The following is a 25,931-nucleotide window of genomic DNA, read 5'->3' on the forward strand; positions in this document are numbered from 1 at the left end:
TGTGAAGTATCGATACATCGTCTCCGGTTACAGGCCAAAATTTCACTGTATATTTGGCAATTTCCCTTATCAAATGTTTATGTATCAAGCATCCAAAGGACTGGAGCGAGTAACTATATAACAACGGATTCGGTGGAAAGTTACCATATGTATCAACAAATGTGAGTTGACATTCTTGATCGACTGTAGAAGCCACCGTGCAGGATCCTAGCATTAGTTCAAGTTCAACTTCATTATGCATGCTCAATGTCATCAGTATTTAGCTGCTGTCTATTTTCTATAGTCAATGTGTCATTTTGTAATGTAAACATCTGTGCTCATCACAACGCCGAACAAGAAAACCTATTAAAGTTCCATCTCGATCAACAGGCTCTTCCACATCAACAACTCTAGTTGCCATGCCATGCCACAAACAATAGAATTTGCAGAGATCTGTTCACAAATTAGCCACATATACCAGCACTACTGACTAGCATTGCCGAACTCAAAGAATCCCAAAGCACAATTAATTCATCACTAGATTTATTCAACGGACTTGTGGAAGAATTGTGTGCGAGTTTCTGCACTTGAACTTGAAAATCAAGAAATCAAAGAAGTCAATGATCATCTAATCAGTCGCATCACAGAGCTTGAGAAATCTACAGTAAGTTTGAACCAGTACAGTAGACGAGAGAACATAGAATTACATGGAATACCAGAAAGTACAGATCGGAGAGAAAACACAGACGCGATTACAGTAAGAGTACGTAACGACAAGAGTCGACCCAGAGATCGTAGAAAGATCGACCCAGAGATCATGGAAACAGAAATTGAGGTCACACAAAGAAGCATACAGGTAATGGTGCCAGAGATTTTTTCACAGAAAGAAACGCGATCATATCTACTCGTACAAAAAAGAAACTTGCGAACATTACCACTAACATAAATGAAAATCTTGCACCAAAAGCACGTAAACTCTTCAAAATGACGAACATGAAGCGCAAATCAGCACACTACAAGTACATGTATGTATGGACACGGAATAGTCAAGTTCATGTGAAGAAAAGTGAACAATCAGCTGTTTTAGTGATAAGAAATGAACATGATCTCGACCAAATTGTATAATTCACATCTGAGATCGTATGTTTTGTACGAATCTTTAGACTTTCATAGATTTGTTTTCCGATAATCCTGACATACTTATCAATGATGTTAGATGTGCAAATTACTCTTTGTGTCAGTTCAATGATGAGTTTGTTGTTAATGATAATATATGTTATCTATCTATAATCTATCTATCTCTCACCTAAATATTAGGTCTTTGAGAAAGAACTATTATGATAGTTTTAACTTATTTTATGGGGAATGTGTGGAAACCCAATTTAAAGTAATTGCGCTGCCCAAAATTTAGCAAGTAGAGGATAGAAATTTGTATAATCTGCCCAACTATTTATTTGAAATTAATACAAGGCAGCAAAGTAGAGGGGAGTGGTTGGGATGTATCTTCACGAGTCAATAAATTATGTTGAATGTTGAAATCAGTAATGCGGAATCAATATGGGTTGAGGTTAAAATGAGTAAAACTGAATATTTAGTAGGGGCATTGTACAGACCTCCAAATACAAATGACGGTGATTTTATTGCTAGTCTAGAAAATACAATTGCCTCACTTACAAATAAGTATAAGGGTTGTTTTCTTGTTGGGGATTTGAACATTGATTTAAGCAGTCCACCCAACTCTAGAGGGATTAACTTGTTAGACACTTTAGCATGGTTTAATTTTGAACAAACAATAACCTGCCCTACTAGAATTGCGAAAAACACTTCAGCAATTATAGATCATTTTTACACTAATGTCACTGGTAAGCAAATCAAGGCGGGTACAATAATTTCAGATATTTCAGATCATTTACCAATTTTTGCTTTTTTCCCCCCTTTGATTGATATACCATCTCCGTCTTCTGCCATTGCATACATACGAGATTATAGAAACTTTCAGACAGAAGCTTTTAGAGATGATATAAAATCTAAGAGTTGGGACCAAGTGCTACATTGTCAGGAAGTACATTTATCTTATGCAAATTTTACCAATGGATTTCTGGAAATTCAATGATCTTCTTGGTACATGTTTACATTTTAAAAATGTAAACATGTACCAAGAAGGTCAATTCAGGCAAAATAACGAAGGTAAAATAGCAATGAACGATCAGCCGACATCTACATCGGATTTTAATCAGATTGTATTGACCAACTATCGTAATGCTTCGAATTAGAACAAAAGTGACCTGGTAAAATATTAATTACAATTGTAAACATAAAAAGTCGTATTCGAATTTAGAAAACCATGGCCTTTTTATGGAGCTCGCGGTATATTCCGCTTGTCATACCGTATATGTTGAACGGAATATACCGCAAACGCCCTAAACAGGCTATGCAAACCACTGGATGTCTCCCGATATTTGTATATCCGCATCCAAGGTCCCCACTGACGATCTGTGCACATCTGTGCATACGATCTGTGGATCTGTACCTTGTATTGCGCCATCTACGGACAAACGGAGATGCAATATGTAAATACTGTCTCCGTAGCAACAACTAACATGAACCTGCCGGAGAACACTACATGTACTTTTCATTCATACACCTGCAAGAAAAATAATTCCAAATAAAATCACTGTAATAAATTATAACAATCATTACACGACGTTATAATTTTTGTTCTTTAATTTCTTTTTTAAATATCGTAGTTTACTAGCGCTTATATGATGCAAACAATTTTGAATGTAACTTGTTATTGAAAACCCGGCACTGCCTTGCGCAGTGAAGAGGTTTTTTAAACGGGAACAAAATGGCGGCGAAGATGTCGTTCAATCACTATCATCACGGTAAATACGGTACTCTACCACAGAACGGACAAACGAATATGGAAGTAACGCCAGATCTCCACCTAAAAATGTCAAAGAAGATAGCTCAACTGACAAAGGTAGGCCACCGATTTGTTGTGACAATGCTGACGTCCGCGAACTGCCAACTTCTTCGTTCGTAAACCTGTGATACTAAGTGTACAGTACAGTATATCGTCGTCTGTACGATATATATTACATAGTTGTATTATTTACGACTATATTCCACTGACGTACCATTTAAAATAACACAGTCGCTTGTACGCCGATAGTATAACAACCAAAATTTATCATTTTTAAAATAAGTTACGTATTGTCCAGTAATTCTCGCTCGTCGAACGTAAATTTACTGTGTGACGAACGAGATTTATGGGTTTTATATAAAACTGATTGTATATTTGGTTGCAACCAGCACAGTAGTCTGTGTCATACACTATCCAATATTAACAACGGTAGTCAGTCGATCACTACTCCATCTGTTTTATTTCCGAAATTAATTGGAATATTTTGCATTTCAACTTTCACGGGCCCTCCAATGTCAGTGGTACATCCAATGACCCATTAATTAAAATTTGATTTTCTTAATTATTTTTAATAACAAATAGTTACTTACTTTGGAAATGAAGCGATTGATTTTAATTTTTATTTCAAATGATAGAAAGTCGTGCAGTTATCTTAGTATTTTGCGTGTTGTTACTTTATCCAGAGCGGTACCTCCCCAGTTTATCAATAATAATATCATAATACCACAAAGTTTAGCTCTACCTCAGACCACTAAAATTCGTATTTATGTTATGTAACAAAATATACTACAATGCTAAATGATAGTCTAGATACATTTTTGTTTTCAATCATTTGATCAGAGCTGGCGTCTTCAGCCCCTTAATAATAATTATGTTTACAAGTATGATAACTTCCGACTGAAACTTGATAGAGTTGACCTTTTTGTCAGCACCTCACTAATTCGACACCCAGACCCTCACAAAATTGAAATTTTCTGATAATTTTTGACAGTGACAGTAATCGGTCAAATAAGGAATAATACTAATAAGACTACCACTGGTCCTGCTTCAAACCCATTTTTTTGAAAAAATATGAAGCTGATGTAACACCACGACCACCACCACGACTACCACCACCACCACCACCACCACTATCAGAATCAGTTTTGCCACTGACCTACAACCTGAGTCTGGTACAATCTTTTTACAAAATGTAAACGTATGCAGTTTTAAAAGTACCCTTAGTCTAGTTCCTGACGGACCGTATTATGTACTATGTTATCTTCACACTCATACGTCTAGTCAATCCCATTGACTCAAGGCATTAATTGTGGTTCAACCCCATGGTAGGCAAAGCGGGAACAGCACATGTCAGTAGTAATCTATCACAAATTGACAGGCTGCCGTTATTGTTCTCCTGTCTCTAGGACTGATATGATATGTAAATGTCCAACCAGGACTTTACCTCCAGTCTTTTTAAACTAAAATCACATGGGGACATGACAACGTCATCATGTTTATATGAACGATGTAGGGGGGAGCATAGAATTCTGTGCAAGAGTAATGGAATTGACTAGATGGTATAGTATGAAAGTAACGTACATGTAGTATGGGATACGTTGTGTCAGGAACTAGACTAAAGTACCCTTGGCATCATATATTCATGATCTGATTCAACCATAGTACTACGGTAGGAACAGAAAAGTTTAAATTTGATACTATGATCCTACAATGTACGTCATGTATGTCATTCGCATGACTCCAATGCACAAATGTGAGAACCTGGTATTGAATTCCTGGCCTTTAAAAATAATCTTCATCCCACAGAGTGTGACTGGCATCTTTATCCTCTTTCAACCTTCATTGCTGTCAGTTTAATACGATGTGCAGGTTTCTATTCTACAACAGGAGAGTACATAATGTATCAATTCATAATCTGAAACTCTGAACATATGGTCTCAATTAACACACAATCTTCTAAGTTAAACTTACATGTAATTTGATTTGCAAGGCTGTTGACTCAATCCAAAGAGATGGCTGATATCAAAGAATTCCTAAAATTAGAATTGATGGATTCCATTATATGATCCTGGCCTGGCTAAAGAACATGATACATGTATGCAACAAAGCACATATATAATTATTGTTCTTAATTATTCAAATACAAAACACTTCTAAAATTTCTTTTTACTGAAATATATATGAAAATGTATCAAATAAGCGTGAAGATTGCCCAGGTCAGTATACAGTGAAGTAAAATATGAAAGAACAAATTTGTGTGAAAATCAAAGACTAAATCTTGTATTGCGATTATGTAACCAGTACAACAATGACCCCTAGGGGAACTAAAATGTAAGCTAGTATTATGTAAAGAAGCCATAAAACTGTTCCCATCAAAACATGAAATGTAAAAGTCTCTGCACTTCTAACATGCTGTGTCAAGTGTTATTAAATCCTATTCACTTGTTTATCTTAGCTAGCTGTAAAAAGTTTCGCTTGTTACTACTTGCATGTTTACAGTTGTATTTCTTTAAATGTTCTATTTTACAACTTTAAGATTACTTTTAAGTTAAATCATATTCAAGAGAAATTAGTTCAAATGACGTATCCTAAATGTGTTTGACGGTATACAAAGAATCTGGCATGCATGATATACAGTACATGTACATGTACATTTGTACATGTGTGTTTTACAATCTTAAAAGCTTGATGACTGTCAGAGCCTGTGTTCTTTTCCCCTTCATGAATCTGTTAAAAATCCATTGTGTGGGGTCAAAATGTTGGCAAGTTACTTTTCAGTTCTAAAATGTGTACATGTCGTGTATGTTTTATCATCAAACTCATATGTTTCTCCTCAAGTCTGGTTGATGAATGTCTGTTAAGTGTTTTCACTAAGGGTTGTACAAGTTACATGTAAGTTGGTAAAACTACCTGGGTTCCTCACCAAATTATCGTACAAATTGAAGATTACAAAGTATGCAAAGTTTTACCTGATTTCCCCCTCTGTTACTGAGATTGTCAAACCGTAAGAAATACACTGCACTAATTCTAGTGTTTATTCAATCAAATTCAAAAACGTAGCGTGAAATAACATTTCGGTTTTTAACACAGCCTTCCCATTGTCTCAAAGTATGCACAGAATATTCAGGGACTTTTTAGTTACATAATTTATTCATGGCCTCATTCATTTAAAGACCTGGTCAAAATCTCGTCTGATAGACTCGCACTCCACAGTGTTGAAATATGATAGTAAGAGGACAGTATAAATTCCATAAATTGTCTGGTCAAAATAAGCATCCACAAATTACATGAACATGTATGTCAAGAATTCATAGATAATCAAAGCAGCTATATACATTTTGTATCATGGGATACTGATATTTTTCGTATTTCAGCCGAGGAAAATACGAGTGACCTACTAAGGGGGCCTTATTTGTCTATCGATTCGGTGACAAAACCCTTAGGTCATCAGTATTTTCTACCTGATGAAGACAAATTAATAATAATATTGGTATATTATTATACATCCTGAAATATAATTTATGAAAAGTCAGGAAAAATAATAGTGATTTGGAATGTATTGACTCATTTCGTGTACCGCAGAACCACAGTAACACATGTACATGTAGACATGGTTTTTCATTACGTAGAACATTAAGGTTATATAGATAATCCATATATTTTGTTCAAAGACATTATCTTTGCTTGTGCATGGTTGGTATAATATATTACACCATGAGCCAGGTTCAACAATAAATATGGAATATACATGTATACTCTGGTCGTTCTACGTCACAACAACGTGTGTCTATGTCACGACAATGCATGTCTACATCACTGGTTCTGCTGTGTTCGATATACATGTATGAGTCAAAATGTTCAAAATTGCCATTACTCTCTCCGATTGTTCTTTGATATTACTGGTGCTGGTATAATTATGTATTCTCCAATATTTTCTTCAATCAGTCGGAAAATACTTATGACCTAAGGATTGTCACTGCTCGTCTAGCAACTCATAGTGACAAAGACCCCTCAGGTCACTCATACATTCCTTGGCTGAATGAAGAAAAATTTTGGGAAATAACATCTAAATATTTTCAAGGGATGTGATTTTCAACAAAAGAAGAATTGGTTGCTTTGCCTTGACCTACATGTACATGTAATGTAGAAAGTATGTGTACATTGTACATGGTATAAAACTAGGAGAACAAAGTATTTACACTAGCTTGGATACTTTTGAGGAAAAGAAACAAATACCAATGAAATAAATTAACAATTAACAATTAATATTTCACTAATATTTTAATAAATGGTGTTGTTATTATTGAATATACATATAGATGCAATTTAGGACAGAATTACTGAACAAAGCAGATCAGATGTCATTAACTTTATAATTTAGAAAGAAGGACAGAATGTCTCTCCCTACACAGCATGTTTATGGAGCATTTTTGTTTTTAATACTGATAAAAAATAAGAAGGGTTTTCTTGGATGAACTGCGTAGAAAGGGACAGGGGAACCCTATATTACTATGCCACATAAAATTACTCTGCATCACTGTGGCGAGTCAAATTGGTCAGAACTAGGCCTCATTGATCCTGGTACATGTAAGAGTCAGTTTGGATCAAGATTAAGATATACAAGTGTGAAAACAGTTTCCTGGCAGAGATTTAGTAAAGGCAATTGGTCCAGATTCTACATGGCTCCACTGATAATATATATAAGAACCTGAGATAAAAGAAAAAAGAAGAAAAGAAGCTGAGATTGAAACCTTGGCCTTTAGGAGTGCCTACGTGTACTACGTGTATGTGCATAGTATGTCAGGGCTCGAAATTAGCAGCGGTAGTTCCATGTCCAAAGACTACCAATTCTTGTCATGGGGCGACTACATGTACAGTTTGCAGCTGGTAGCAAAGCGTTTATTCTGAGCCCTGTATCATGTGCATGTACAATGTAGGCTTGTATTTAATATCAGTTGTGATGAGATCTTTCTTAGTTTATTACTTTCATCCTTCATTTATCCAGTTTTATTACTTGTACAAATATTGGTATGAAAAAACATTTCACATTTGCAAAAGGAAGGCATTTGTCACACAGTATGGTAAAAGACTCAGGATATCTCCAACCCACCATTTTTGCAATGTATGAATAGTCCATTGACCCTGACTGCAATAACTAATTACAAAATACAATCTGTGTTATCTTGAAGGCAGAAATTCCTGTACACATGCCTTGGTATAGAGATAAAATTTTAATTACACTTTCAGAATTGGTAGAAACTAAAGCTGTTTGAAATCCCCAAGCCATGGGTAGAACCACGGCTTTACTTTGATCACTTCATGGTTTTCACAATAGATACTGTAGTGTTTCCCTTTGGCAGGTTATTAAGAATGCTCAGTCAATTTCGATGTTAATTACATCTTGTAGATGTTTTGCTGCAACTTGAAAGTTACTGGCATGAAGGTCAAAGGTCAGAATACAAGACTATTAAAGTGTGATCTATGTAATGTGATCACAGAGTTAAAAATAATGAGATGGCAAGTACTATACTGACTGGCTACTGGTTAATATGCAGTACATAAATCTCATACACACTATAAACATGTAGTATAGCCTACATGGATGTTAGCTTTTTTACAGTGGATTGGGGCTAGACAATGTCACCCTCACCATATTCTTAGCCTAACAAGATTAACAGATTAATGCAGGATTTATATCAGTCGTATAAAAACCAAGTCAAATACACTTTTACAATGTATATCAAATTTCTTAAGACTTTTAAGTTCAGTTGATTTCATTTACATGACTGTCAAATTGTACATTTGTAGTAGTATAATGACAGTACAAAACAGTGCAAAAAGAACAGATACATTACATTGTATATCATAATGTACATACATTGCATCACGGTATAAAAAATGTATGATTCACATTCTCAGATTTATGCCTATAGCCCACATGGTACATGTAGGTACAATCATGTGCATACACTAATTAGTAATAGGCCAGTTCCACTTAGTTAGAGTAAAATTTAGGTGAGAAAAAAACGTCTGCATGGCTAAGCTATAGAAAGTTGGTCTTGAACAAAACATGACAAGAAAGATCCTACATGTATGTAATCAGTACGACTGTACTGATAACTATGTAGTACTTGTGTGAGAATTACCATGGAATTGAATCGCAGGCCTTTAAATAAATCATAGGTATCTGATGTCACCACTGTTCACCTGAGTGTTTGATGGATGAAAGTGATGACAGAAGTAATTACTTTCTCCCTGAAGCTAGAGAGTACATGTACATATATGTGGAGTCATTTAGTTGTGTGTATGAAGATTACAAGTTTGTACCCGTCTTGGAATCTCTACATGTACAAGTTGTCGCTTCAAGTTTTACCATTGCTGTTTCTTTGTGATATTTATCTATTTGAATAGTCTTTTACATTTCAAATTGAGTGATGGTGTCCACTCCTGGATAAACTACAAATGTAGTACTGTCAAACATGGAAATATACAAACGTGATAGTGTGTAATATGATATGTGATTGTTAATTTATCTTTTGTGTGTGTGCTTTGTTGCAGGTTATTTATGCTTTGAATACAAAGAATGATGAACACGAGCAGATTCTTCAAAACTTGAAGGATGCCCATGAAGACGAAATGCAGCAATTGATGGCAGAAACAAAAGATAAATTGTCATTTTACAAAAGTAAAATTAACGCAGACACCGACCAGAGACGTAGGATTGAAACACTTGAAGCAAACATAGCTGAACATGAAAGGCAACGAAGAGAAACAATAACTGAATTCAATGGTTTCAAAAGGAGGGCTGAGGCAACAGAAATGCAGCTCAAAGTGGAACAGTCACAGAAAATTTTAAACTTGTCCAAAGAACTCCTTCAAGTTAAAAAGGACTTTGAGACTAAGTTAAAACAGTTTGAGAACATGCAAGAAAAGTATGATCATGATAAAAAAAATGCAATAGAGGATATGCGTAAGGCACATGCTAAGGAAGTTGATGAGTTACTGAGAGCACAACACATGCAACAGTCCGATCTTTCTGGAGAAAAACATCAAATTGAAGAACGCTACCAAGAAGAAATCAACAAACTACAAACTAGATGTGATCTGTTGATAGTAGAAAAGAACCAGTTATGTGAGGATTATGAACTAAAACTTAGTAAAGCACAAGCTTTTTACGAAAAAGAACTTGCTGTTCTCAGAGACAATGAAACAAAGAACAAAACTCAAGAACTGCTTGAAAGAGAGGCAGCCCTAAAGAGGCAATTTGCAGAAAGGGAACACAATTTACTCAAAAAAGTGGAAGATCTCACAAACCATCTGTCACTCAGTGAGGAAGAACTGGCCATGCTGAAAGAACAACTGGCACAAGCAGAGAATCGCCTTGAATCAAGAGACAGTGATTCATTGAACATAAGTAGACAGGTAATTGTAGTAAAAGAGATTTATTAGACTTTGTTGTAGTTGAGTATATATAGTTCAATGTCAAGGTAATGCGATAGCCCATTACACACATGGTGACCCAGATTTTTGTAATTACAGACATTACTGCCCTGGCAATTCAGGTCTCAGTTTACTAAAGATACATGTAGACACAAACTTCAAGTATTGTTTTTGGATGTGGTAGGTTACAATACTTTCAGTTTGTGTCTATCTTAGTAAACGGAGACCCCAATTGCAGAGTTATACATGTAGGTAATTACAGTGAATTTTATCATAGTTAAACTTTGCATGTGTCAACTCCTGACAATGAAGTATAAACAATGTACCACATTGTTACATGTACCAATGAAGCCTGCTATAAATACAGTACATGCAGCAAGTTTACATGATAATAGCAGACTTCATGTCTATTCACAGTGCTATTACAGTGTGTTACATTACTCCTCATTTGTTTTCTTTTGTGTTTCACATGAGTGAGCATGTTTGAAATTTTATCCTTATCTAACCCAAATTGTAGAAGGAAAGAGAAAAATATGTGTGTGATCAACTCCCTGGTTTGGCTATGTCTAATAAAAATGACTATAGGATCTGTAACTTGTGGTCCACAATTCCGCTTTCAAAATTTTTACAATGTTTATGGTGATGGGTAAATGGTACAAACAAGGATCAAGTTTACTGTGACATGTTTCTGTTGAGGAAGGCAGTTATGTTTGGAATGTCAAGTGTTTCTACTAAAGAACTATCAAAGTATTTGGATTATAAAGCCTGTCCATGACCTACTTTATAATATTACACTTGATAGACTGTACAAATGTATATACTTCATTTTACGTCATATACATGTACATAACCTACGTGTAGTTGTATACAATCAGCTATTACACCGAAACAAAATATGGAATTCATTTTCTGATTCTGTCATGGCTATTCTCATATTTATAATTAAAATGCTCAATTTGCTATTCTTTTACCCCAAGTTTTCATACATTAAATCTTGTATAGCAGTAGTATTTCCAAGTACTATATTTTTTTCATCCAGAATACATGTACATTTTGTATATTCGGTTGACATTTACATGTAGAGTTTTTTTTTGTCAATGACAGATTTGTATTCACAAGTCTCCACTATACATATGTAAGTTGTAACTCATATTTCAACAAGGTGAATGCAGACAGTTTGGAGGAGGATATTTATTCTTGTCAATAAATTTCGAGAAAAATATCCAGTCTACCTAATAATATGCTTCAGAAATCAGATATACTTAAAAACAGAGTCAAATTTAGTCAGCAACTTTAATAAAAGGTAACTAAAAAAGTGATTGACAATCTGCATTATTGCAATTACCTAATCTTACACTTGTACCTCTCTTTGATAGCTTGCCTATGCCAAACAAGAAGCTTCAACTGCCATGACAAGGCTGAAACAAGTAGAAGGGGAATTGATTGCTTCCAAGGAGAGATGTTCCCAGCAGGCACAAGAATTACTCAGTAAATCCAGTAAGTTCATTCATCTATAATAAAATAACTGCAATGTGTATCATGATCTCAATAATGTGAAATTGTTGTGATAGTAAACTTATAGAGTTGGTCTGATATCACTGAAACACCATCATGGGTATAATATCCTGTAAACATGTAGTCATTGTATGCTAATTATAGAATTACCATAACAATATATAGGTTAAGATATTCAGTATATGTATTTACTATACTTTCTGCTTTAAGTCATGCTAGAATATAAAAATAGTTGTACCATAGATATAAAGTCATTAAATGCTAATATTGTAAATAACAAGTAGTGGAGAATTACAATACATGTACATATAGCTACAGTAGTACAATACTTTACATTCTATTGCCATTTTAGGCTAATAGAGTTAAATAGAAGGCTTCCAATTGTCCTATAGCATTACCATACAGTGTGCCACCATGCATGCTTACATGTACATTTGTATGTTGAGGAAATAAAAAATAGTCAGTTTGGTGTGTACAAAGTACAGTGCAGTGCAGTTGAAATAAAATGAAAATTCTAGGAAAGTTCTTGTCTACATCATTGAACAAGAAAAAAATTTAATTTATACAGTGGTTGAAATGCCCAAGGGTCCTCTACCTACTTAAGAAGTGCCACTACATGTAGTATGGACCATCTGTACATTGTCAATCAGATAACTGTTATTGGTGTCTGACAGTCAACCAAGAATGATGGCCTTATGTTTTGATGTAGTATAGTGGTTGTACATCATCAGGGTATCAGCTGACATCAATAACACTATAGCAGACAGTACATGAACAGAACTTGTTTGTTTGGTTGCAAATGTTTATGAAATGCTGTGTTGCATGCAAAACTGTTGAGTTGGATGGGTTGCCGGTGTGCTGTGAAACTACATTTCCATATATGTAGTTCTATCCCTCCTGGTAGTTTTTTTCAGCTGTTTGGTTTAAAATGGGATGGACAAATAGTAAAGGTGAAGGAGACTGAAATGGGCTTTCCTAATTCCCCCAAGGATACTAAAATATGATCTCTTATTCCCTGGATTATTTTTGGTCTAAAATGGGATTACGTACATGTACAAAACATGTAAACTATCCTGAAATCCTATCTACATGTATGATGTATGACACTTTTACCCAGCCTGACATTGTTATAGTGTCCCGTGGCAATTGTACATCTATTAACTTAGTCTACTGTTCAAGTTCAAAATGGGGTGTAGATTTGGTCAAATATTTCTCAAATGTGATGACTAGTTTTCATATATGTTTGCTAATATCTTGTATTCAGCATATACATTGTATATTGTTCATGGCACACAGTAAGGGAATGGAGTTTGTCACCTTTTGTCTGCATGTGGTTAGTATCTTAGTATATTACATATAATGATCATAAATTTGGTGTGGTTAATTTTTAGGTATTTTAGGTACCTTGGAGGCAACAAGAATTACTAATGAATCCACCATTAAAGATTTACATAGTGACCTATCCAAGGTCAGGGATAAGTTGTCATGGATGGAGAATGAAAGAAAAAGTTTAAAGAATCAGAATATGTCACTTGCTGAACAACAAAACAACCAAGTAGCTGCTCTGGAAAAGGTAAGGGTTATAAAGTTTAGAACAACTGAATTAAAGGGTTCAGTAGTGCTAATGCCATGGCATGGTAATACTGGTCTGTCTGTCTGTCTGTCTGTCTGTCTGTCTGTCTGTAAACAACTTAATTGAAGAACTGTCAGGCCGTTAGCCATATTATTTTGTAAGAATGTTATCTTTGATGTCTAGTTAGGTTAGTCTAGTTAGATGATTGAAGCAATAACGTGGTAATAAGGTAAAAAGTGTGGTTTGTGGTCAAAAGACTAAGACCCTGATAAGTGTAATACCTACTAGGCAGAAATGTGCTGAAGGTATCTAGACTAAGAAGTGATCTCAACTCTGATATCCAAAGTACAAAATGTAGGTGAACAAATAACTCTTTTGGGTCAAAAGCCTAAAGCACCAAAAGTGTGTGGCTGATAAGTCTAATATTTGGTGCTCAATGCCGTTAACACTATTTTTATCTGTCTAAATTTGAGTGTATGCCATTTTACACTTACCATACTTGTACATATATTCAATTGTATACATTGTCCTGAGTGTATTTCACATAAATTACAAATATTCAAACCACAGACATTTGTACATAATTGTACAGGATGTAGCCTTGCACTGATCTCTAAGAATCATTTTATCAGGACTGTCCATGTAGTTTGGATGATTTCACCTTTTGTACTATCAAACTTATTAGTTTTCATGAGTTATAGTGTTGATGTGTTTCTGAAATGGTAGTTTCATTTCCATTCTTGTAGTACATCTAAACAGAGTCATAAAAACCAGGTTTTTGGTTCAACTTGTAGTGTTAGTGTTAGTATGAAATACAAATGAAGTTAATTCAAATGTTAACCAGGGTTATCAGGGTTCATCATGTTGTACCTGAAGTCTAGAATTTCAAAAAAGTTTGGAAAAATGACTGTACTCAGTGGAAATATCTAGAAAATTAGATCAGCAACGGTATTTAAAATGTTGAAAATTTTCCATTACATGTATTTTAGTTTTACAAAAAAATGTTCCCGTGCAATCAAGTTTGATAACATTCTGTTGATGAGATGTGCCATGCATGAAATGCCAACAATTCCTGTTCTGTAAAACTGCCTCAAGTCAATTGACAGTCAGCAAGTTAGATGTACTTCTCTTTAGTCCTTCAACACATTACATTAATTTTTTTACTATAAAAGTAATGACAAATTCTGGAAAAAAGCTTGACTACAGGCTGAAATTTATTAAGTTTGAACTGTGGAAGTGTAAAGTAGTAGTTACTATAGTAGTAAGGAGAACTCTTAGAAAATGATTTGAATACTTGTGAAATTCAAGTAAATTTATCTACAGACTGTTGAGTCTACAGCTGTAGCCAAGCATATGTTTTCAGCTGTTATATGAAATTCTTAGTTTAAATGACAGCATATCTGACAGTATGTATGTCATGTAATTCTTTAGACTGGATTACAGGATGTATCTTATGTCAAATGTCTAGGGCTTTGTAACCTTCCACTAGTACAGTCTAGCTGACCTACATGTACATTACTTAGCAAGCTTTTGAGGACAGCTACATCTTTGTCGCTAACTTTTGCTTTGAGGACAACCGTGGCCAGTCAAATTATGGGGTCAGAGGTCACATTTTACATTCAAATTGGATGTACGATGTTAGAGATTTTGCACAAATTTTTAGAAAACTATGCACCTTTCATTGGTCATAATATGAGCAGGCTCTGTGCAGACCTTCAAGACCCAAATCTTGTCATACCACTTTTTATGGCAAAAGAAGACCTTTTTTCATACCAAAGCTTTAAGTTTTAACAACAAAAGCATAGCCTTGCTCCAACCTGAGTGCAGTTAATAGGACTCCTTTCACATGAACCCTTTCTGTATTGTTGTCTATGACAATAGACCTGTTTCTGGTTCCAAGATGCATTGCACATCTCTCCATACAATATTACAATGCCATGTACTATGTACATGCTGAGGGGTTTGCACATGCTACTCAGGGGGATGGTGGTCACCTGACCGTACCCTGGGTTCACCTGTAAAACCCCTCTCTGCCATTGATGGTGTTTAGTCTTTGTTCTATAAAAGCACTCATAATCAAAGAGGTCAACATGTTTTTCCATCATTTCCTGATGAAAAATGTTATTTCAAACGTATTAAAGACAAACAAGACTAACATAAGCGACGTGCGCTCGTGCAATGCATCTTGGAACTGGAAAATCGACTATTGCCAACAACCCAGGTAGTCACTTTTATAAACATGGTTATTACATTAATATAAAGAAGGCACAAATAGTTATTTCAGTGACATTTTTATTGTAACAGGCATTAGAAGCTTTGTCAGCTGAAAAAGAGGCCATGAGAGATCAATATGAGAGAGAATTAGATACAACTAGAATGACAGCTCAAGACGAGAAAATGAAACTCAAGGAAGATCATGAAGAGAACATAAAGGATCTTCAAAAACGTCAAAAGGAAAAACTTGATGACGTGCAGAGACTTGCTAAAGAGCAAATGGAAAGCCTTAAAAAGGTATGGATTTAGTGTTATGAGGAACTGTCAGACTAACATTAAAGGGGCAATGTCTGTAACTTTATGAGTCTTGATGATTACAATGTACCTGTTTTCTGTATTGAAATAATACCTATTGTATTTCAACTACTAAAACATGGTGAATCGTATTGAGCAACTGGTAATGCTATTGAACAGAAAAATTACATTGTGACACACTGTGCCACTATAACAAACACAAATACCATTGTAGGAAAATATCATTTTCTCTTCCAATACTCAATGATTTTAACACTACTTATTTCGATATACAAAGCACTTTCTCATGACTAACTCACATTGATGTGCACTTTGTTACACATATATATAGTACTTGGAACATGCAATCTTTGCTTCTACTAATCAAATATAGATTGAAGAACTTTGCAAACCAGCCATTTTGAATGATGTGTTATGGGAAATATATTATTTTAGTTATAAACAAAAGTCAGGTATTGCTGTTCTAAACAATCGTGTCACATTGTAATATAACCATAAACAAATCCAGTCTTGGTTACCAGACCCATAAACCATGGGCTATCCTTTTGACCACCCAAATGATATGTTGTATATAGTTCTTTGCATCTGAGCATGCTCTGTTTGGAGTGCAAACTGACCATAAAATACCACATTATAATGTCCTACTTTCTCATTTTCCTTGATAAGGAACTAGAAAAGAAACTGGAAGAAGAAAAAGATAAATTATGGAAAGAAAATGAAGCGATACAAGCAGAGCTTGACAAAGTCAAAGAAGAACTGACAGAAAAATTGCAGAGAGCTGAGGCAGAGATAGCGAGACTATCAAAACTTGTAGAAGATAGTGAACAAGGACTTGGATCAGCTAGTTCTCATATCAATAGTCTTAAAGATGTTAATAATAAACTGCAAACAGAGCTAGATCATACAAAGTCTAACCTCAGAAGTTCTGAAAGTGAAGTCAGTACGCTTAAGGTAAGTGAAATGCTGTATGACTCCATGTGATGGTTGCCATGCCTATAGATTTGTATGATGGTTGCTGTACCAACACCTATATTGATGTATTTGATTGGTGATCTGTCCATTTGAAATTTAAAAAAAATATCCATCCAACCTCTGATGAACTATTCCAGCAAAGATTTTTTATTTTCAGAAAATAAGTTTTCGAGAGACATCGGGTGCTTTCACAGTTATTTTATCTGCAGTATTTTATTGTACTGTTACTATGATTTATATAATTCTAGTCTAGTGAGTATAAAAAAATAATAAAAGTTACATATGGTATTAACAATAAAAGCAATTCAGGTATAATTGCTCATAGTTTTCTGGTCAAGTTGCATCATGAAGGCACTTTAACATTTTAGTCAGCTCTACTCCTGCCTGCCAAAACAACAACAACAACAACAACAACAACAACAACAACAACAACAACAACAACAACAACAACAACAACACTAGTATGTGTAATACTGATGGTGAATTTCAACTTTACATTTTATATGTAGATTTGCTCATTCATTCACTTTCTATTGAAGGTATTACAATCATTAAGTTATCCATTAAAACAAACCCCAAAAGAAAGCATCACACTTCAGATTCATTGCTATATTTTGATTCTACCGTAATGTACATGAAGATGATATTATAACTGTACATTGTCCTTATTTACCCTGTCAACAGACTGATATTGAAAGACTGAAGAAGGAACGAAGCAGTCAGATGGAGTCAGCTAGGCTTGAATTGAAGACTAAATTAGATCAGCTGTCTAAAGATTTAGATAATAAGTGGGCTGACACTCTCAGGTAGGCTAGCTGACAAGTAATCATTTTTGACTTGAATGTATTCTGAAGATCAAATGGTGCATCGCAACATGAAAATGGGTATATTATTAGAGGCCTATGTCAAATTGGTCTGAAAATTTTTAAGATAGTTGTTTGGCAGATCTATAGAAAGTGTTGGTCCTGAAGAAAAGAATGATCTTATCTAATCGTTATGGCACCACTGATATGATATTAGTAATGTGAGAACATGGGAGTGAATAGTGAGCCTTTAAGTACCAATGGGCACCAACCAGAGGTATTCTAGGAATGACTTGCAGTTATGTATACACTTACATTGTATACACCTACATGTATGTGTGTCACGCTACATGTAATAGTCAGATATGCTTCTTGATAAGTTTTGGTGTGTGTTCAACACAGTGTTGTGTATCTACATGCTGGGCCTTGGTTACACAGTCTGCCACTTGGGAAGTGTTGACAATGTTGTATTTTGATTCTACAGACAAGAATGTCATAAACTACGTATGGAGTTAACTGATCAACACAATGAAGACAAAAGAGCCACACTTCAACAAATAGCACTACTAAAAGACCAAGAAATGGAGGCTGCTAAGCAAGGCTGGCAACTCAAAATGGAAGATCTCTTGAAAGAGGTATAGTATATTGATGCTGTAGACACCAACTTTTATATGGTTTTCTCCAACTCAAGTCATTCTATAAGGTGTCGATACAAATTATGTAACTACTACTAGTACTACAACCCTTTAGCATGACTAAGGTTTAGCCTACTGTAAGACACTAACATAAATCATGGAAACTTTATAAAACGTGTTCAATAGTAGTCAGTTTCTTAAAGCTTACAAATTATCAATTATTATTTCAGATCAATTGACATTATATTAATGGAATCATGATGGTTGAATGATTAGAGTGGCCAACTCAGAATTTGTAACATGCAGATTTGCACCTCATTTTTTACAATTTGTTTTTGGAAAGACTGAGCCACTTCATCACTATTGTGTCCCAGCAACCCAGCTGTATAAATGGGAACCTGGTAGGATAGAGGGTACTATGTGAAGAATTTAATCTTATGTCTGTACAGATGTAATTTGCTCCCAGGGAGGTTGAAGTATAAAGTATAAAGGGCCATGATTATGATATTATAGGTGTGGGCCAGGGGGTAATGATTTTAAAACACACCAGGGGTAATGACTTTAAAGCACTTTGTCGGAAAGTGTTGTATAAATATTAACTATTAATAGTATTATACAATTTATATGATTACTTCCTATGTATTGTAGATTTCTACTTTGAAAAGAAGTTTATCAGACAAGACTCAAGAAGCTTCTGATGATGCTAGTAAGTTAAGAGAGGAAATGGAAATAGAACTTGCACACCTTAGACAACGTATGAATGATGCTGCAGATGAATATGGGAAAAAAGTGGCAGCCATTGAATCAGCTCATATACAGGAAAAGAGGAATTTAGAGGAAGGAAAGCAGAGAGATCTCAAGGTCAGTTATTTACTAAATACTAGTATTAATCCTTGTAATCAATGATAACTCTTAACAGTACACTTCAAATATGTATTCTAAAACTGTGGCAATGTAGTATGTGCCTTGGGAATAAACTTATGAAACTTTTGCTCTTGTTTTGTACTAGAAAACTCTAACCCATTCTCATTTCAAATGAAAAAAACCAGGGGTCACCATCAGTTAAGTACAGGGCAAAATGATCTTTACTTAAAATTAAACAATTTTAGAATGCAAAATGGCCATGGGGTGTATGCCCAGCAGTGAAAGTTAATGAAGTATACACTACATGGCAGTTCTTTGCTGTAAGGTATATTTACATGGTGTCTAGTAGTTTATGATTGAATGTCTTGATATATTATAGGATCTAGAAGACAGACTGAAGAAAAGTCATGGGGATGAAATCAGTGCACAAATACTGGCCAACAAAGTAGCAATTGAAGCAACTAAAGATGAAGCAGAGAAGAAGAGACTGACAGACATAGAAGATCTTAAGTCTGGTCACCATCAACATATAGGTAGGTTTCCATGGCAATATATTTCTTAGTCAGAGTATCTGATACTTGTCAACTTATAGATGAATGTTTTAGACTATAGTCAGCACAACTTCAATATAATTCTCATATTGTCAATATACTGATGAATTTTCTCTATTTTAGTTAGCTGTCAGTCGTTCAACTTGAGGGTTATATGGCTATGTGCATATTTAAGTCCACATAGGACACATTGGTTAATATACCAACCAACAGTCTGTGCTCATGACCAAAATATTCCAAACCATGCATCCAAACAGTGTGTTTATTGCACTGATTGTCCATCTCTTAGACCCATCTTCTGTCCAACATCCATTGCGTCCTTGAAGACTTACAAATAATGAAATGGCCACCAACTGCAATAACAGTGGCAAACACTTGGTCCTACATGTATCTCTGTCTCTATCCCAAAACTGTGGTAGTAGTAGTAGTACTAGTAGAGTTCTTATTGGAATCTAGTTTTTAAAGTAACTATGTAGCTTTCATTTGAATCACTCAGATGTCATCATCATAATGATGTTATGCTATGCAGTCAGGTGACCTAATGGGTGATTCGGATGAAAAATACGTAGTTGCTTCAAAAACTAGATTCCAAAAAGTAACTTTATTACTACTACTACTACTGCTATATCAAATTGAGTCATGTATCAATTCCTATTCTACAATAGCTGTGATGTTACTTTAGGTAAACAAAAAACAAAATAGGACTTTGCAAGTCAATGAAAATTACAAATAGAGCATGTGGTTTTGTCTTGATTTCAGAGAAAGTAAAAACAGAACAACACAAAAGACATTTGGCAGAGATGGAGCAGTTTTCTAGAGCACATAAAACACAGATGGCAGCCGTCAAGATGGAATTAGAGAGAGCCATTGAATTGAAACAAAGACAGGTTAGTGTGGAGGGTTAGAAAACACAGATATTGCTTCATTTCAAATGATTTCAATGGTATGTAGTGTGAATGGCAGTCTACATGGAAATTCGTAACATCATTTAATAGGGACTGTCACTGCAGGACATATAAAGGCATTATCGTAAACCTTGTGGAGAGTCATCTCTTGATTTTACACACTTAAATTATAATTGCCAAGAAACATGGAGTTGAAACTTGTTCCTCATTCATTGTTTGGTGACGGTCCTTGTCATGACAGGTATTGTCTCAAGGGAGTCAGTAGACAATGTATCTGTAATAACAGAACATGCTGTACATTTTCATGGTTGGTGAAAGCATTTTGGTGCTAAGTTTTAATTTATCTGTAAGTATTTGTCTGCACAGATAAGTCTTCATAAAATATATTGAATTATTGCTTTATTTGAAGGTAGTTACAATGTGAGAGACAGAGAGACAGACAGAGACAGAGACAGAGTCAGCGAGCGAGAGAGAAAGAGAGAGTGTGTATGTGTGTACGCGAGATTTGTAAATTCTGACAAGATTCTAAATTATGTTTTGTAGGAAATGGAACACAGAGATAAAGTACAGGATCTGCAAGAAGATCTTCGACATAGAGAAAGACATATTGATAATGTGGAAGCTGATATTAGAGAACTAAAAGAAAGTATATCACAACTAAATAAGGAATTAGACTTCAAGGGACAGGAGGTTTTGAAAATACGAAGTGAAACAAATGCCAAACTTAGGTAAGTATCATGTGAAGTGTTTGACTTGAGTTGCAAGAATCAATGATGTAAACACATACTATGATACAGAATGGCCACAAGTCATGTATTTTGTTGTTTGAACACATACAACTAAGCATGTATGTCGTTTAATTACATATAATTCCTCAATGTTTTTCTTCATTCAGACAAGGAAAGTATGAGTGACCTAAGGGGCCTTGTCACTACAAGTCGCTAGACGAGTAGTGACAAACCCTTAGGTCTTAAGTATTTTCCAGCTGAATGAAGTAAACTATTGGAAAATAATAAAATTATACCTCCTCAAGCATTATTTTGAAAAATAGAGAAAAAGAATGGTGAATTTGAACATTAGAATCACATTTCAAGCACCACAGAACCAGTGATGTAGACATGGGTTGTCGTGACATAGAACAAATAGGGTATAAAATCTATATTTTCTGTTCAAAGACAATAATTTTGTTATAGTGTGGTATTCTATGCAGTGTTACATAATGTACATGCTATCATTTTAAGTTCACAAAATGAACTTTTATTTCCGAAATTTGCCATTTTGATATAAAATATGTTATAACGCAGAACCAAATGCCACATGAGTGTGATTGTGGGAACTCGGTTGGCAAAGGTGTATTTACAGTCTTACTTGCAGTGTTCTCTGCTGCTATTTCACACGCTATGTTCATGAAAGTATGACCAGAGGGAACAGTGCAAAATATCCAGAGTATGTCACACTGATAGTGAAGTACTTGTACATCATGGGTTGCCTGTCATAGTATCAGTGTTTTGACTATTGATGATATCTACTTTTCTATCGACTCAGGAAACAAGAAGCAGAATTAGCACGTAAACACCAAAAACAGATGGATGGGGTTGCTGCCGAACATTTGAGGGAAACACAGAATATGTTAGGAGAATTTAACAGAGCTCAAGAACTATTAAAGGATAAAATATCAGCATTACAAATCATGTAAGTTATCAAGCCTAACAAGTTGAAATATGTGTATGTCATATACTTGCATTTTACGATGTTATTCCCAATATTTTTCTTCGTTCAGCCAAGCAAAATATGAGTGACCTAAGGGGCTTTGCCAAAAATTGTGGGGGTTGTTGACAAAATCCCGAGGTCACCAAGTATTTTCTGCTGGAATGAAGACAAATATTGGGGAATGACATAATTATACCAGCGCCAGTAATATCAAAGAAAAATTGGGGAAAGTAATGGCAATCTTGAACATTTTGACTTGTATTTCGAACAGAAGAACCAATGAGATATAGACTCATGTTGTCATTAGATAGAATGACCAGGGTATAAATTCAATATTTTTTTTGTGCAACTTAGCTTGTGCATGGTATAATTACATTTCTATACAGTATTGTATCAGTATACACAGCTACAACCAAAGAACCCAGTGATGACATCAATACCGCAACTTTTGAGTCAAATATATACAGTGCTCAAATAAATGAATTAATCCTAAACTATCATCAGTTGTAATTTTCACTGTTTAAGGGGAAAAAGGGGAAATGAATGTGAATCTTGAATCATTGGTATTCATTCTGTTTGTGTTACAGGCTGGAAGAAGCTGAAGACAGATATGCTAGGAGAGAGTCTAGAACAGAAGATGTAGAACTTATACAACAGTTGAAAGAAGCAGTGTTGGAGAGAGAAGCTGTCATGAAACAACTTATAGTAAGTAATCATGACATCTCAAATGGACCACAGTCTGTAACTTTGTGCTATCTGGTGGTTACTTTTATTTTACAGTGAAATATCTAAGAAAGATGTACATTATTTCAGCTAATAAAACATGTCAAATCATGTGTAGTAAGTGGTGAAGTTATCATGTACAAATGAAATAGTGAAAGTTTGGACGGAATGTTTTCAGGCACAAAATAATTTGGAACATACCACAGTCTTGGTTTCCAGGCATTTTTGTGTATATATTTAACTACCTCTATCACAGATTTGCTTCAAATCGGTTTTACTGTGTATTGTTATATTCATTTTATTCATGAATTGAGTGAAAATATGTTTTCAATTATAGACTGGCAATGCCACCACTGTAACTAAGCTAATTAAGGTTATTTATACAGATTGACTTCTAACAGCTGTTAGTGTTTGCCAAGAAATACCTACATCCATTAAAGTAATTACCAGGGTCCAGTTACTCAAGTTTTTAGCCTTAATTGACAGCATACCATCATGTGTACAGGGACTGAGCATTAAAACACTCAAACCATTCATTAACACTGACTTTTGAGCTCTGTAACTTAGTTCCTTTCATTATGTTTCCTGAATGAGAGGTTAATAAAAGGCCAGCCTGGTCAGGAAATGCTTTTAATAGATCATTTTGTGTGGGGTGGATACAGTGCAATTGTCACTCTTTTTACAATCACGATAGTCATATTCCTGTGTCATGCACATGATATAAAATATGTAATTTATTCATTCAAATAAAGTAGAATATTCCTCACTGGTTTATTATTCACACACATATATCATTATTATATTGTGAGTTAGAATCTCATCAGTGTCATACATCAACTTGTACATTGCAGGATGAAAAGAAATACTTCCAAATGGAGCTTGTCAACAGAGAAACTAATTTCAACAAGGTTTTCAATGCTAATCCTAATGTTGGTGTTCTTAATCCATTGTCTGTAGGAAAGGTAAGTTCTTTTCACCGTTCTGTTTTTATTTTGTCTGTCTCAGCAATACCCATACTCTGACCATTGGTGGCGCTCTTCTACATTGTTCTTCCAGAACTGTAGGGGATTTACTATCTACAATGAACCCCAGCCTGTTTCACAAACTTGGTGGATGTGGTGCTCATGACAAATCAGCCTATACTCTAGAGGTTGCAATCCTCACACACTCCATATGGGGGGGGGGGGGGGTATGGGGGGGTTAGAGACAACGTGGTGCTCAGTGAGTAAAATATGGGAATTACAAACAGTTCTAAATTACTCTGTAATCTCCACTGCAAACGTTTCTATATTTCTAAACTCATTCCATCCTACAGTTCAAAACAAACTGTTAGTAAAATCTGTTCTTAGAAAAACTTATTAACTTTCTTTCTGCTATTTTCTCATTTACAGAAGAAAAAAGGCAGTGCTGGTAGTCTTGGAAGTGGCAGTGGTAACCTAGAGAAAATGGCTCAAAGATTTGTCAGTGCTCCAAGCTTAAATACTTTTGGTAATTCTAAACTAGAACCGTTGAGAGATTCACCAGTACATGATAGACAGTTGAACCCAAACAGACCCTTACATGATCCATTATCTATAAACCCACGTCCCCCTCCACCTAAAAAGTTCTTGCAGTGAACCAGAGACATAATTTCATAGTGTAGCATAGAGCTGATGGTATTTTACTGACGGTCATTCAATGAATCTTACATTTAAATTTCTTTTGTTTTTTGTGGCTTTGAATTTGTAAAATAGTTAACAAACGCAATCATAGTAAAAAAATATGAACACCAAAAGTTGCCAAAGTCATGGAACTATTTTTACATTTTTTATTGTATAAATTTGTCTATTACTTCCCCAGTGTTGTCATTTTACAGGTAGTTGAACAAGGTATATGTATGACAAGAGCAATGGACTTCATAGAACTGTTATCCACAGCTTGTGTTTTATTGCTTTATTTACTCAGATATAGAAGGTTTTCAAGTTTAAAGCTAAATGTGGTACTGAGAATTCAAACTGGAAATATGCAGTGTGGTATGTGTTGTCAAGCAATGTATAATACTGTATATATATGTTACTGTATATGTGTGTGTGTGTGTGTGTGTGTGTACATATACATTAATGTATGTATGCACATGTATGTGTGTGCTTGTGCTGAGGGCATGATAATGTTAAGTGAATATGTGTGTGCTATGAAGGGCAAAACCTACACTATCTAAACAGATAAAAAAGGGATAAAATCCATTTGAAATATTATAATTTGCCAATTTTGAATGCCAAATATCCAGGTATTGTACAATTGTTTATTAATTGTAATAATAACTGTTGGTAAAGAAGTGTTTGTCTGCCAATGATACCATAAATGATAAAATGATCAACAATGAATTCATTAACGTATGTGTGTATCAGTAACATCATAGAACTTTGATGATCTTTGATTGACAGCTAGGTACTGAATTGCTCTAAAGTGATGTGTGTGTGTGTGTGTGGGCGTGCGTGCATGCAAGTGTGTATGTATGTATGTCTGTCTGTCTGTCTGTCTGTCTGTGTCTGTCTCTGTGTGCTTGTTTGTATGTATGTATGCATGTATGTATGTATGTATGTATGTATGTATGTATGTATGTATGTCTCTGTCTGTCTGTCTGTGCATGCATGCGTGCGTGTGTGTGTTTGCATGTATGTATGTATGTATGTATGTATGTATGTATGTATGTATGTATGTGTGTGTGTGTGTGTGTGTATGTATGTATGTATGTATGTATGTATGTATGTATGTATATGTGTATGTATGTATGTATGTATGTATGTGTGTGTGTGTGTGTATGTAT

General features: G+C 34.9%; 1 protein-coding gene across 1 annotated transcript; it reads left to right on the plus strand.

Moving 5' to 3' along the window:
- The first annotated feature begins 2,830 nt into the window (after positions 1–2,830).
- LOC144446487 (protein FAM184A-like) lies at positions 2,831–25,662 on the plus strand. Its single transcript, XM_078136257.1, has 16 exons — positions 2,831–2,962; positions 9,464–10,327; positions 11,722–11,842; positions 13,252–13,433; positions 15,738–15,944; positions 16,629–16,913; positions 17,619–17,740; positions 18,222–18,372; positions 19,021–19,233; positions 19,616–19,769; positions 20,547–20,674; positions 21,236–21,420; positions 22,238–22,384; positions 22,990–23,107; positions 23,977–24,087; positions 24,517–25,662. Exons 1-16 carry the CDS (start codon positions 2,840–2,842, stop codon positions 24,739–24,741), a joined length of 3,336 nt encoding a protein of 1,111 aa, XP_077992383.1. The 5' UTR covers positions 2,831–2,839; the 3' UTR covers positions 24,742–25,662.
- The last annotated feature ends 269 nt before the right edge of the window (positions 25,663–25,931 follow it).

This window comes from Glandiceps talaboti, chromosome 15, assembly GCF_964340395.1.
Source record: "Glandiceps talaboti chromosome 15, keGlaTala1.1, whole genome shotgun sequence".
NCBI classification, from domain to species: Eukaryota; Metazoa; Hemichordata; class Enteropneusta; family Spengelidae; genus Glandiceps; species Glandiceps talaboti.

Coding starts and splice junctions, on each gene's coding strand:
- LOC144446487 (XM_078136257.1), top strand. CDS start 2,840: ATGTCGTTCAATCACTATCATCACGGTAAATACGGTACTCTACCACAG. Junction 10,328..11,721: donor CATTGAACATAAGTAGACAG/GTAATTGTAGTA, acceptor TCTCTTTGATAG/CTTGCCTATGCCAAACAAGA. Junction 11,843..13,251: donor AGAATTACTCAGTAAATCCA/GTAAGTTCATTC, acceptor GTTAATTTTTAG/GTATTTTAGGTACCTTGGAG.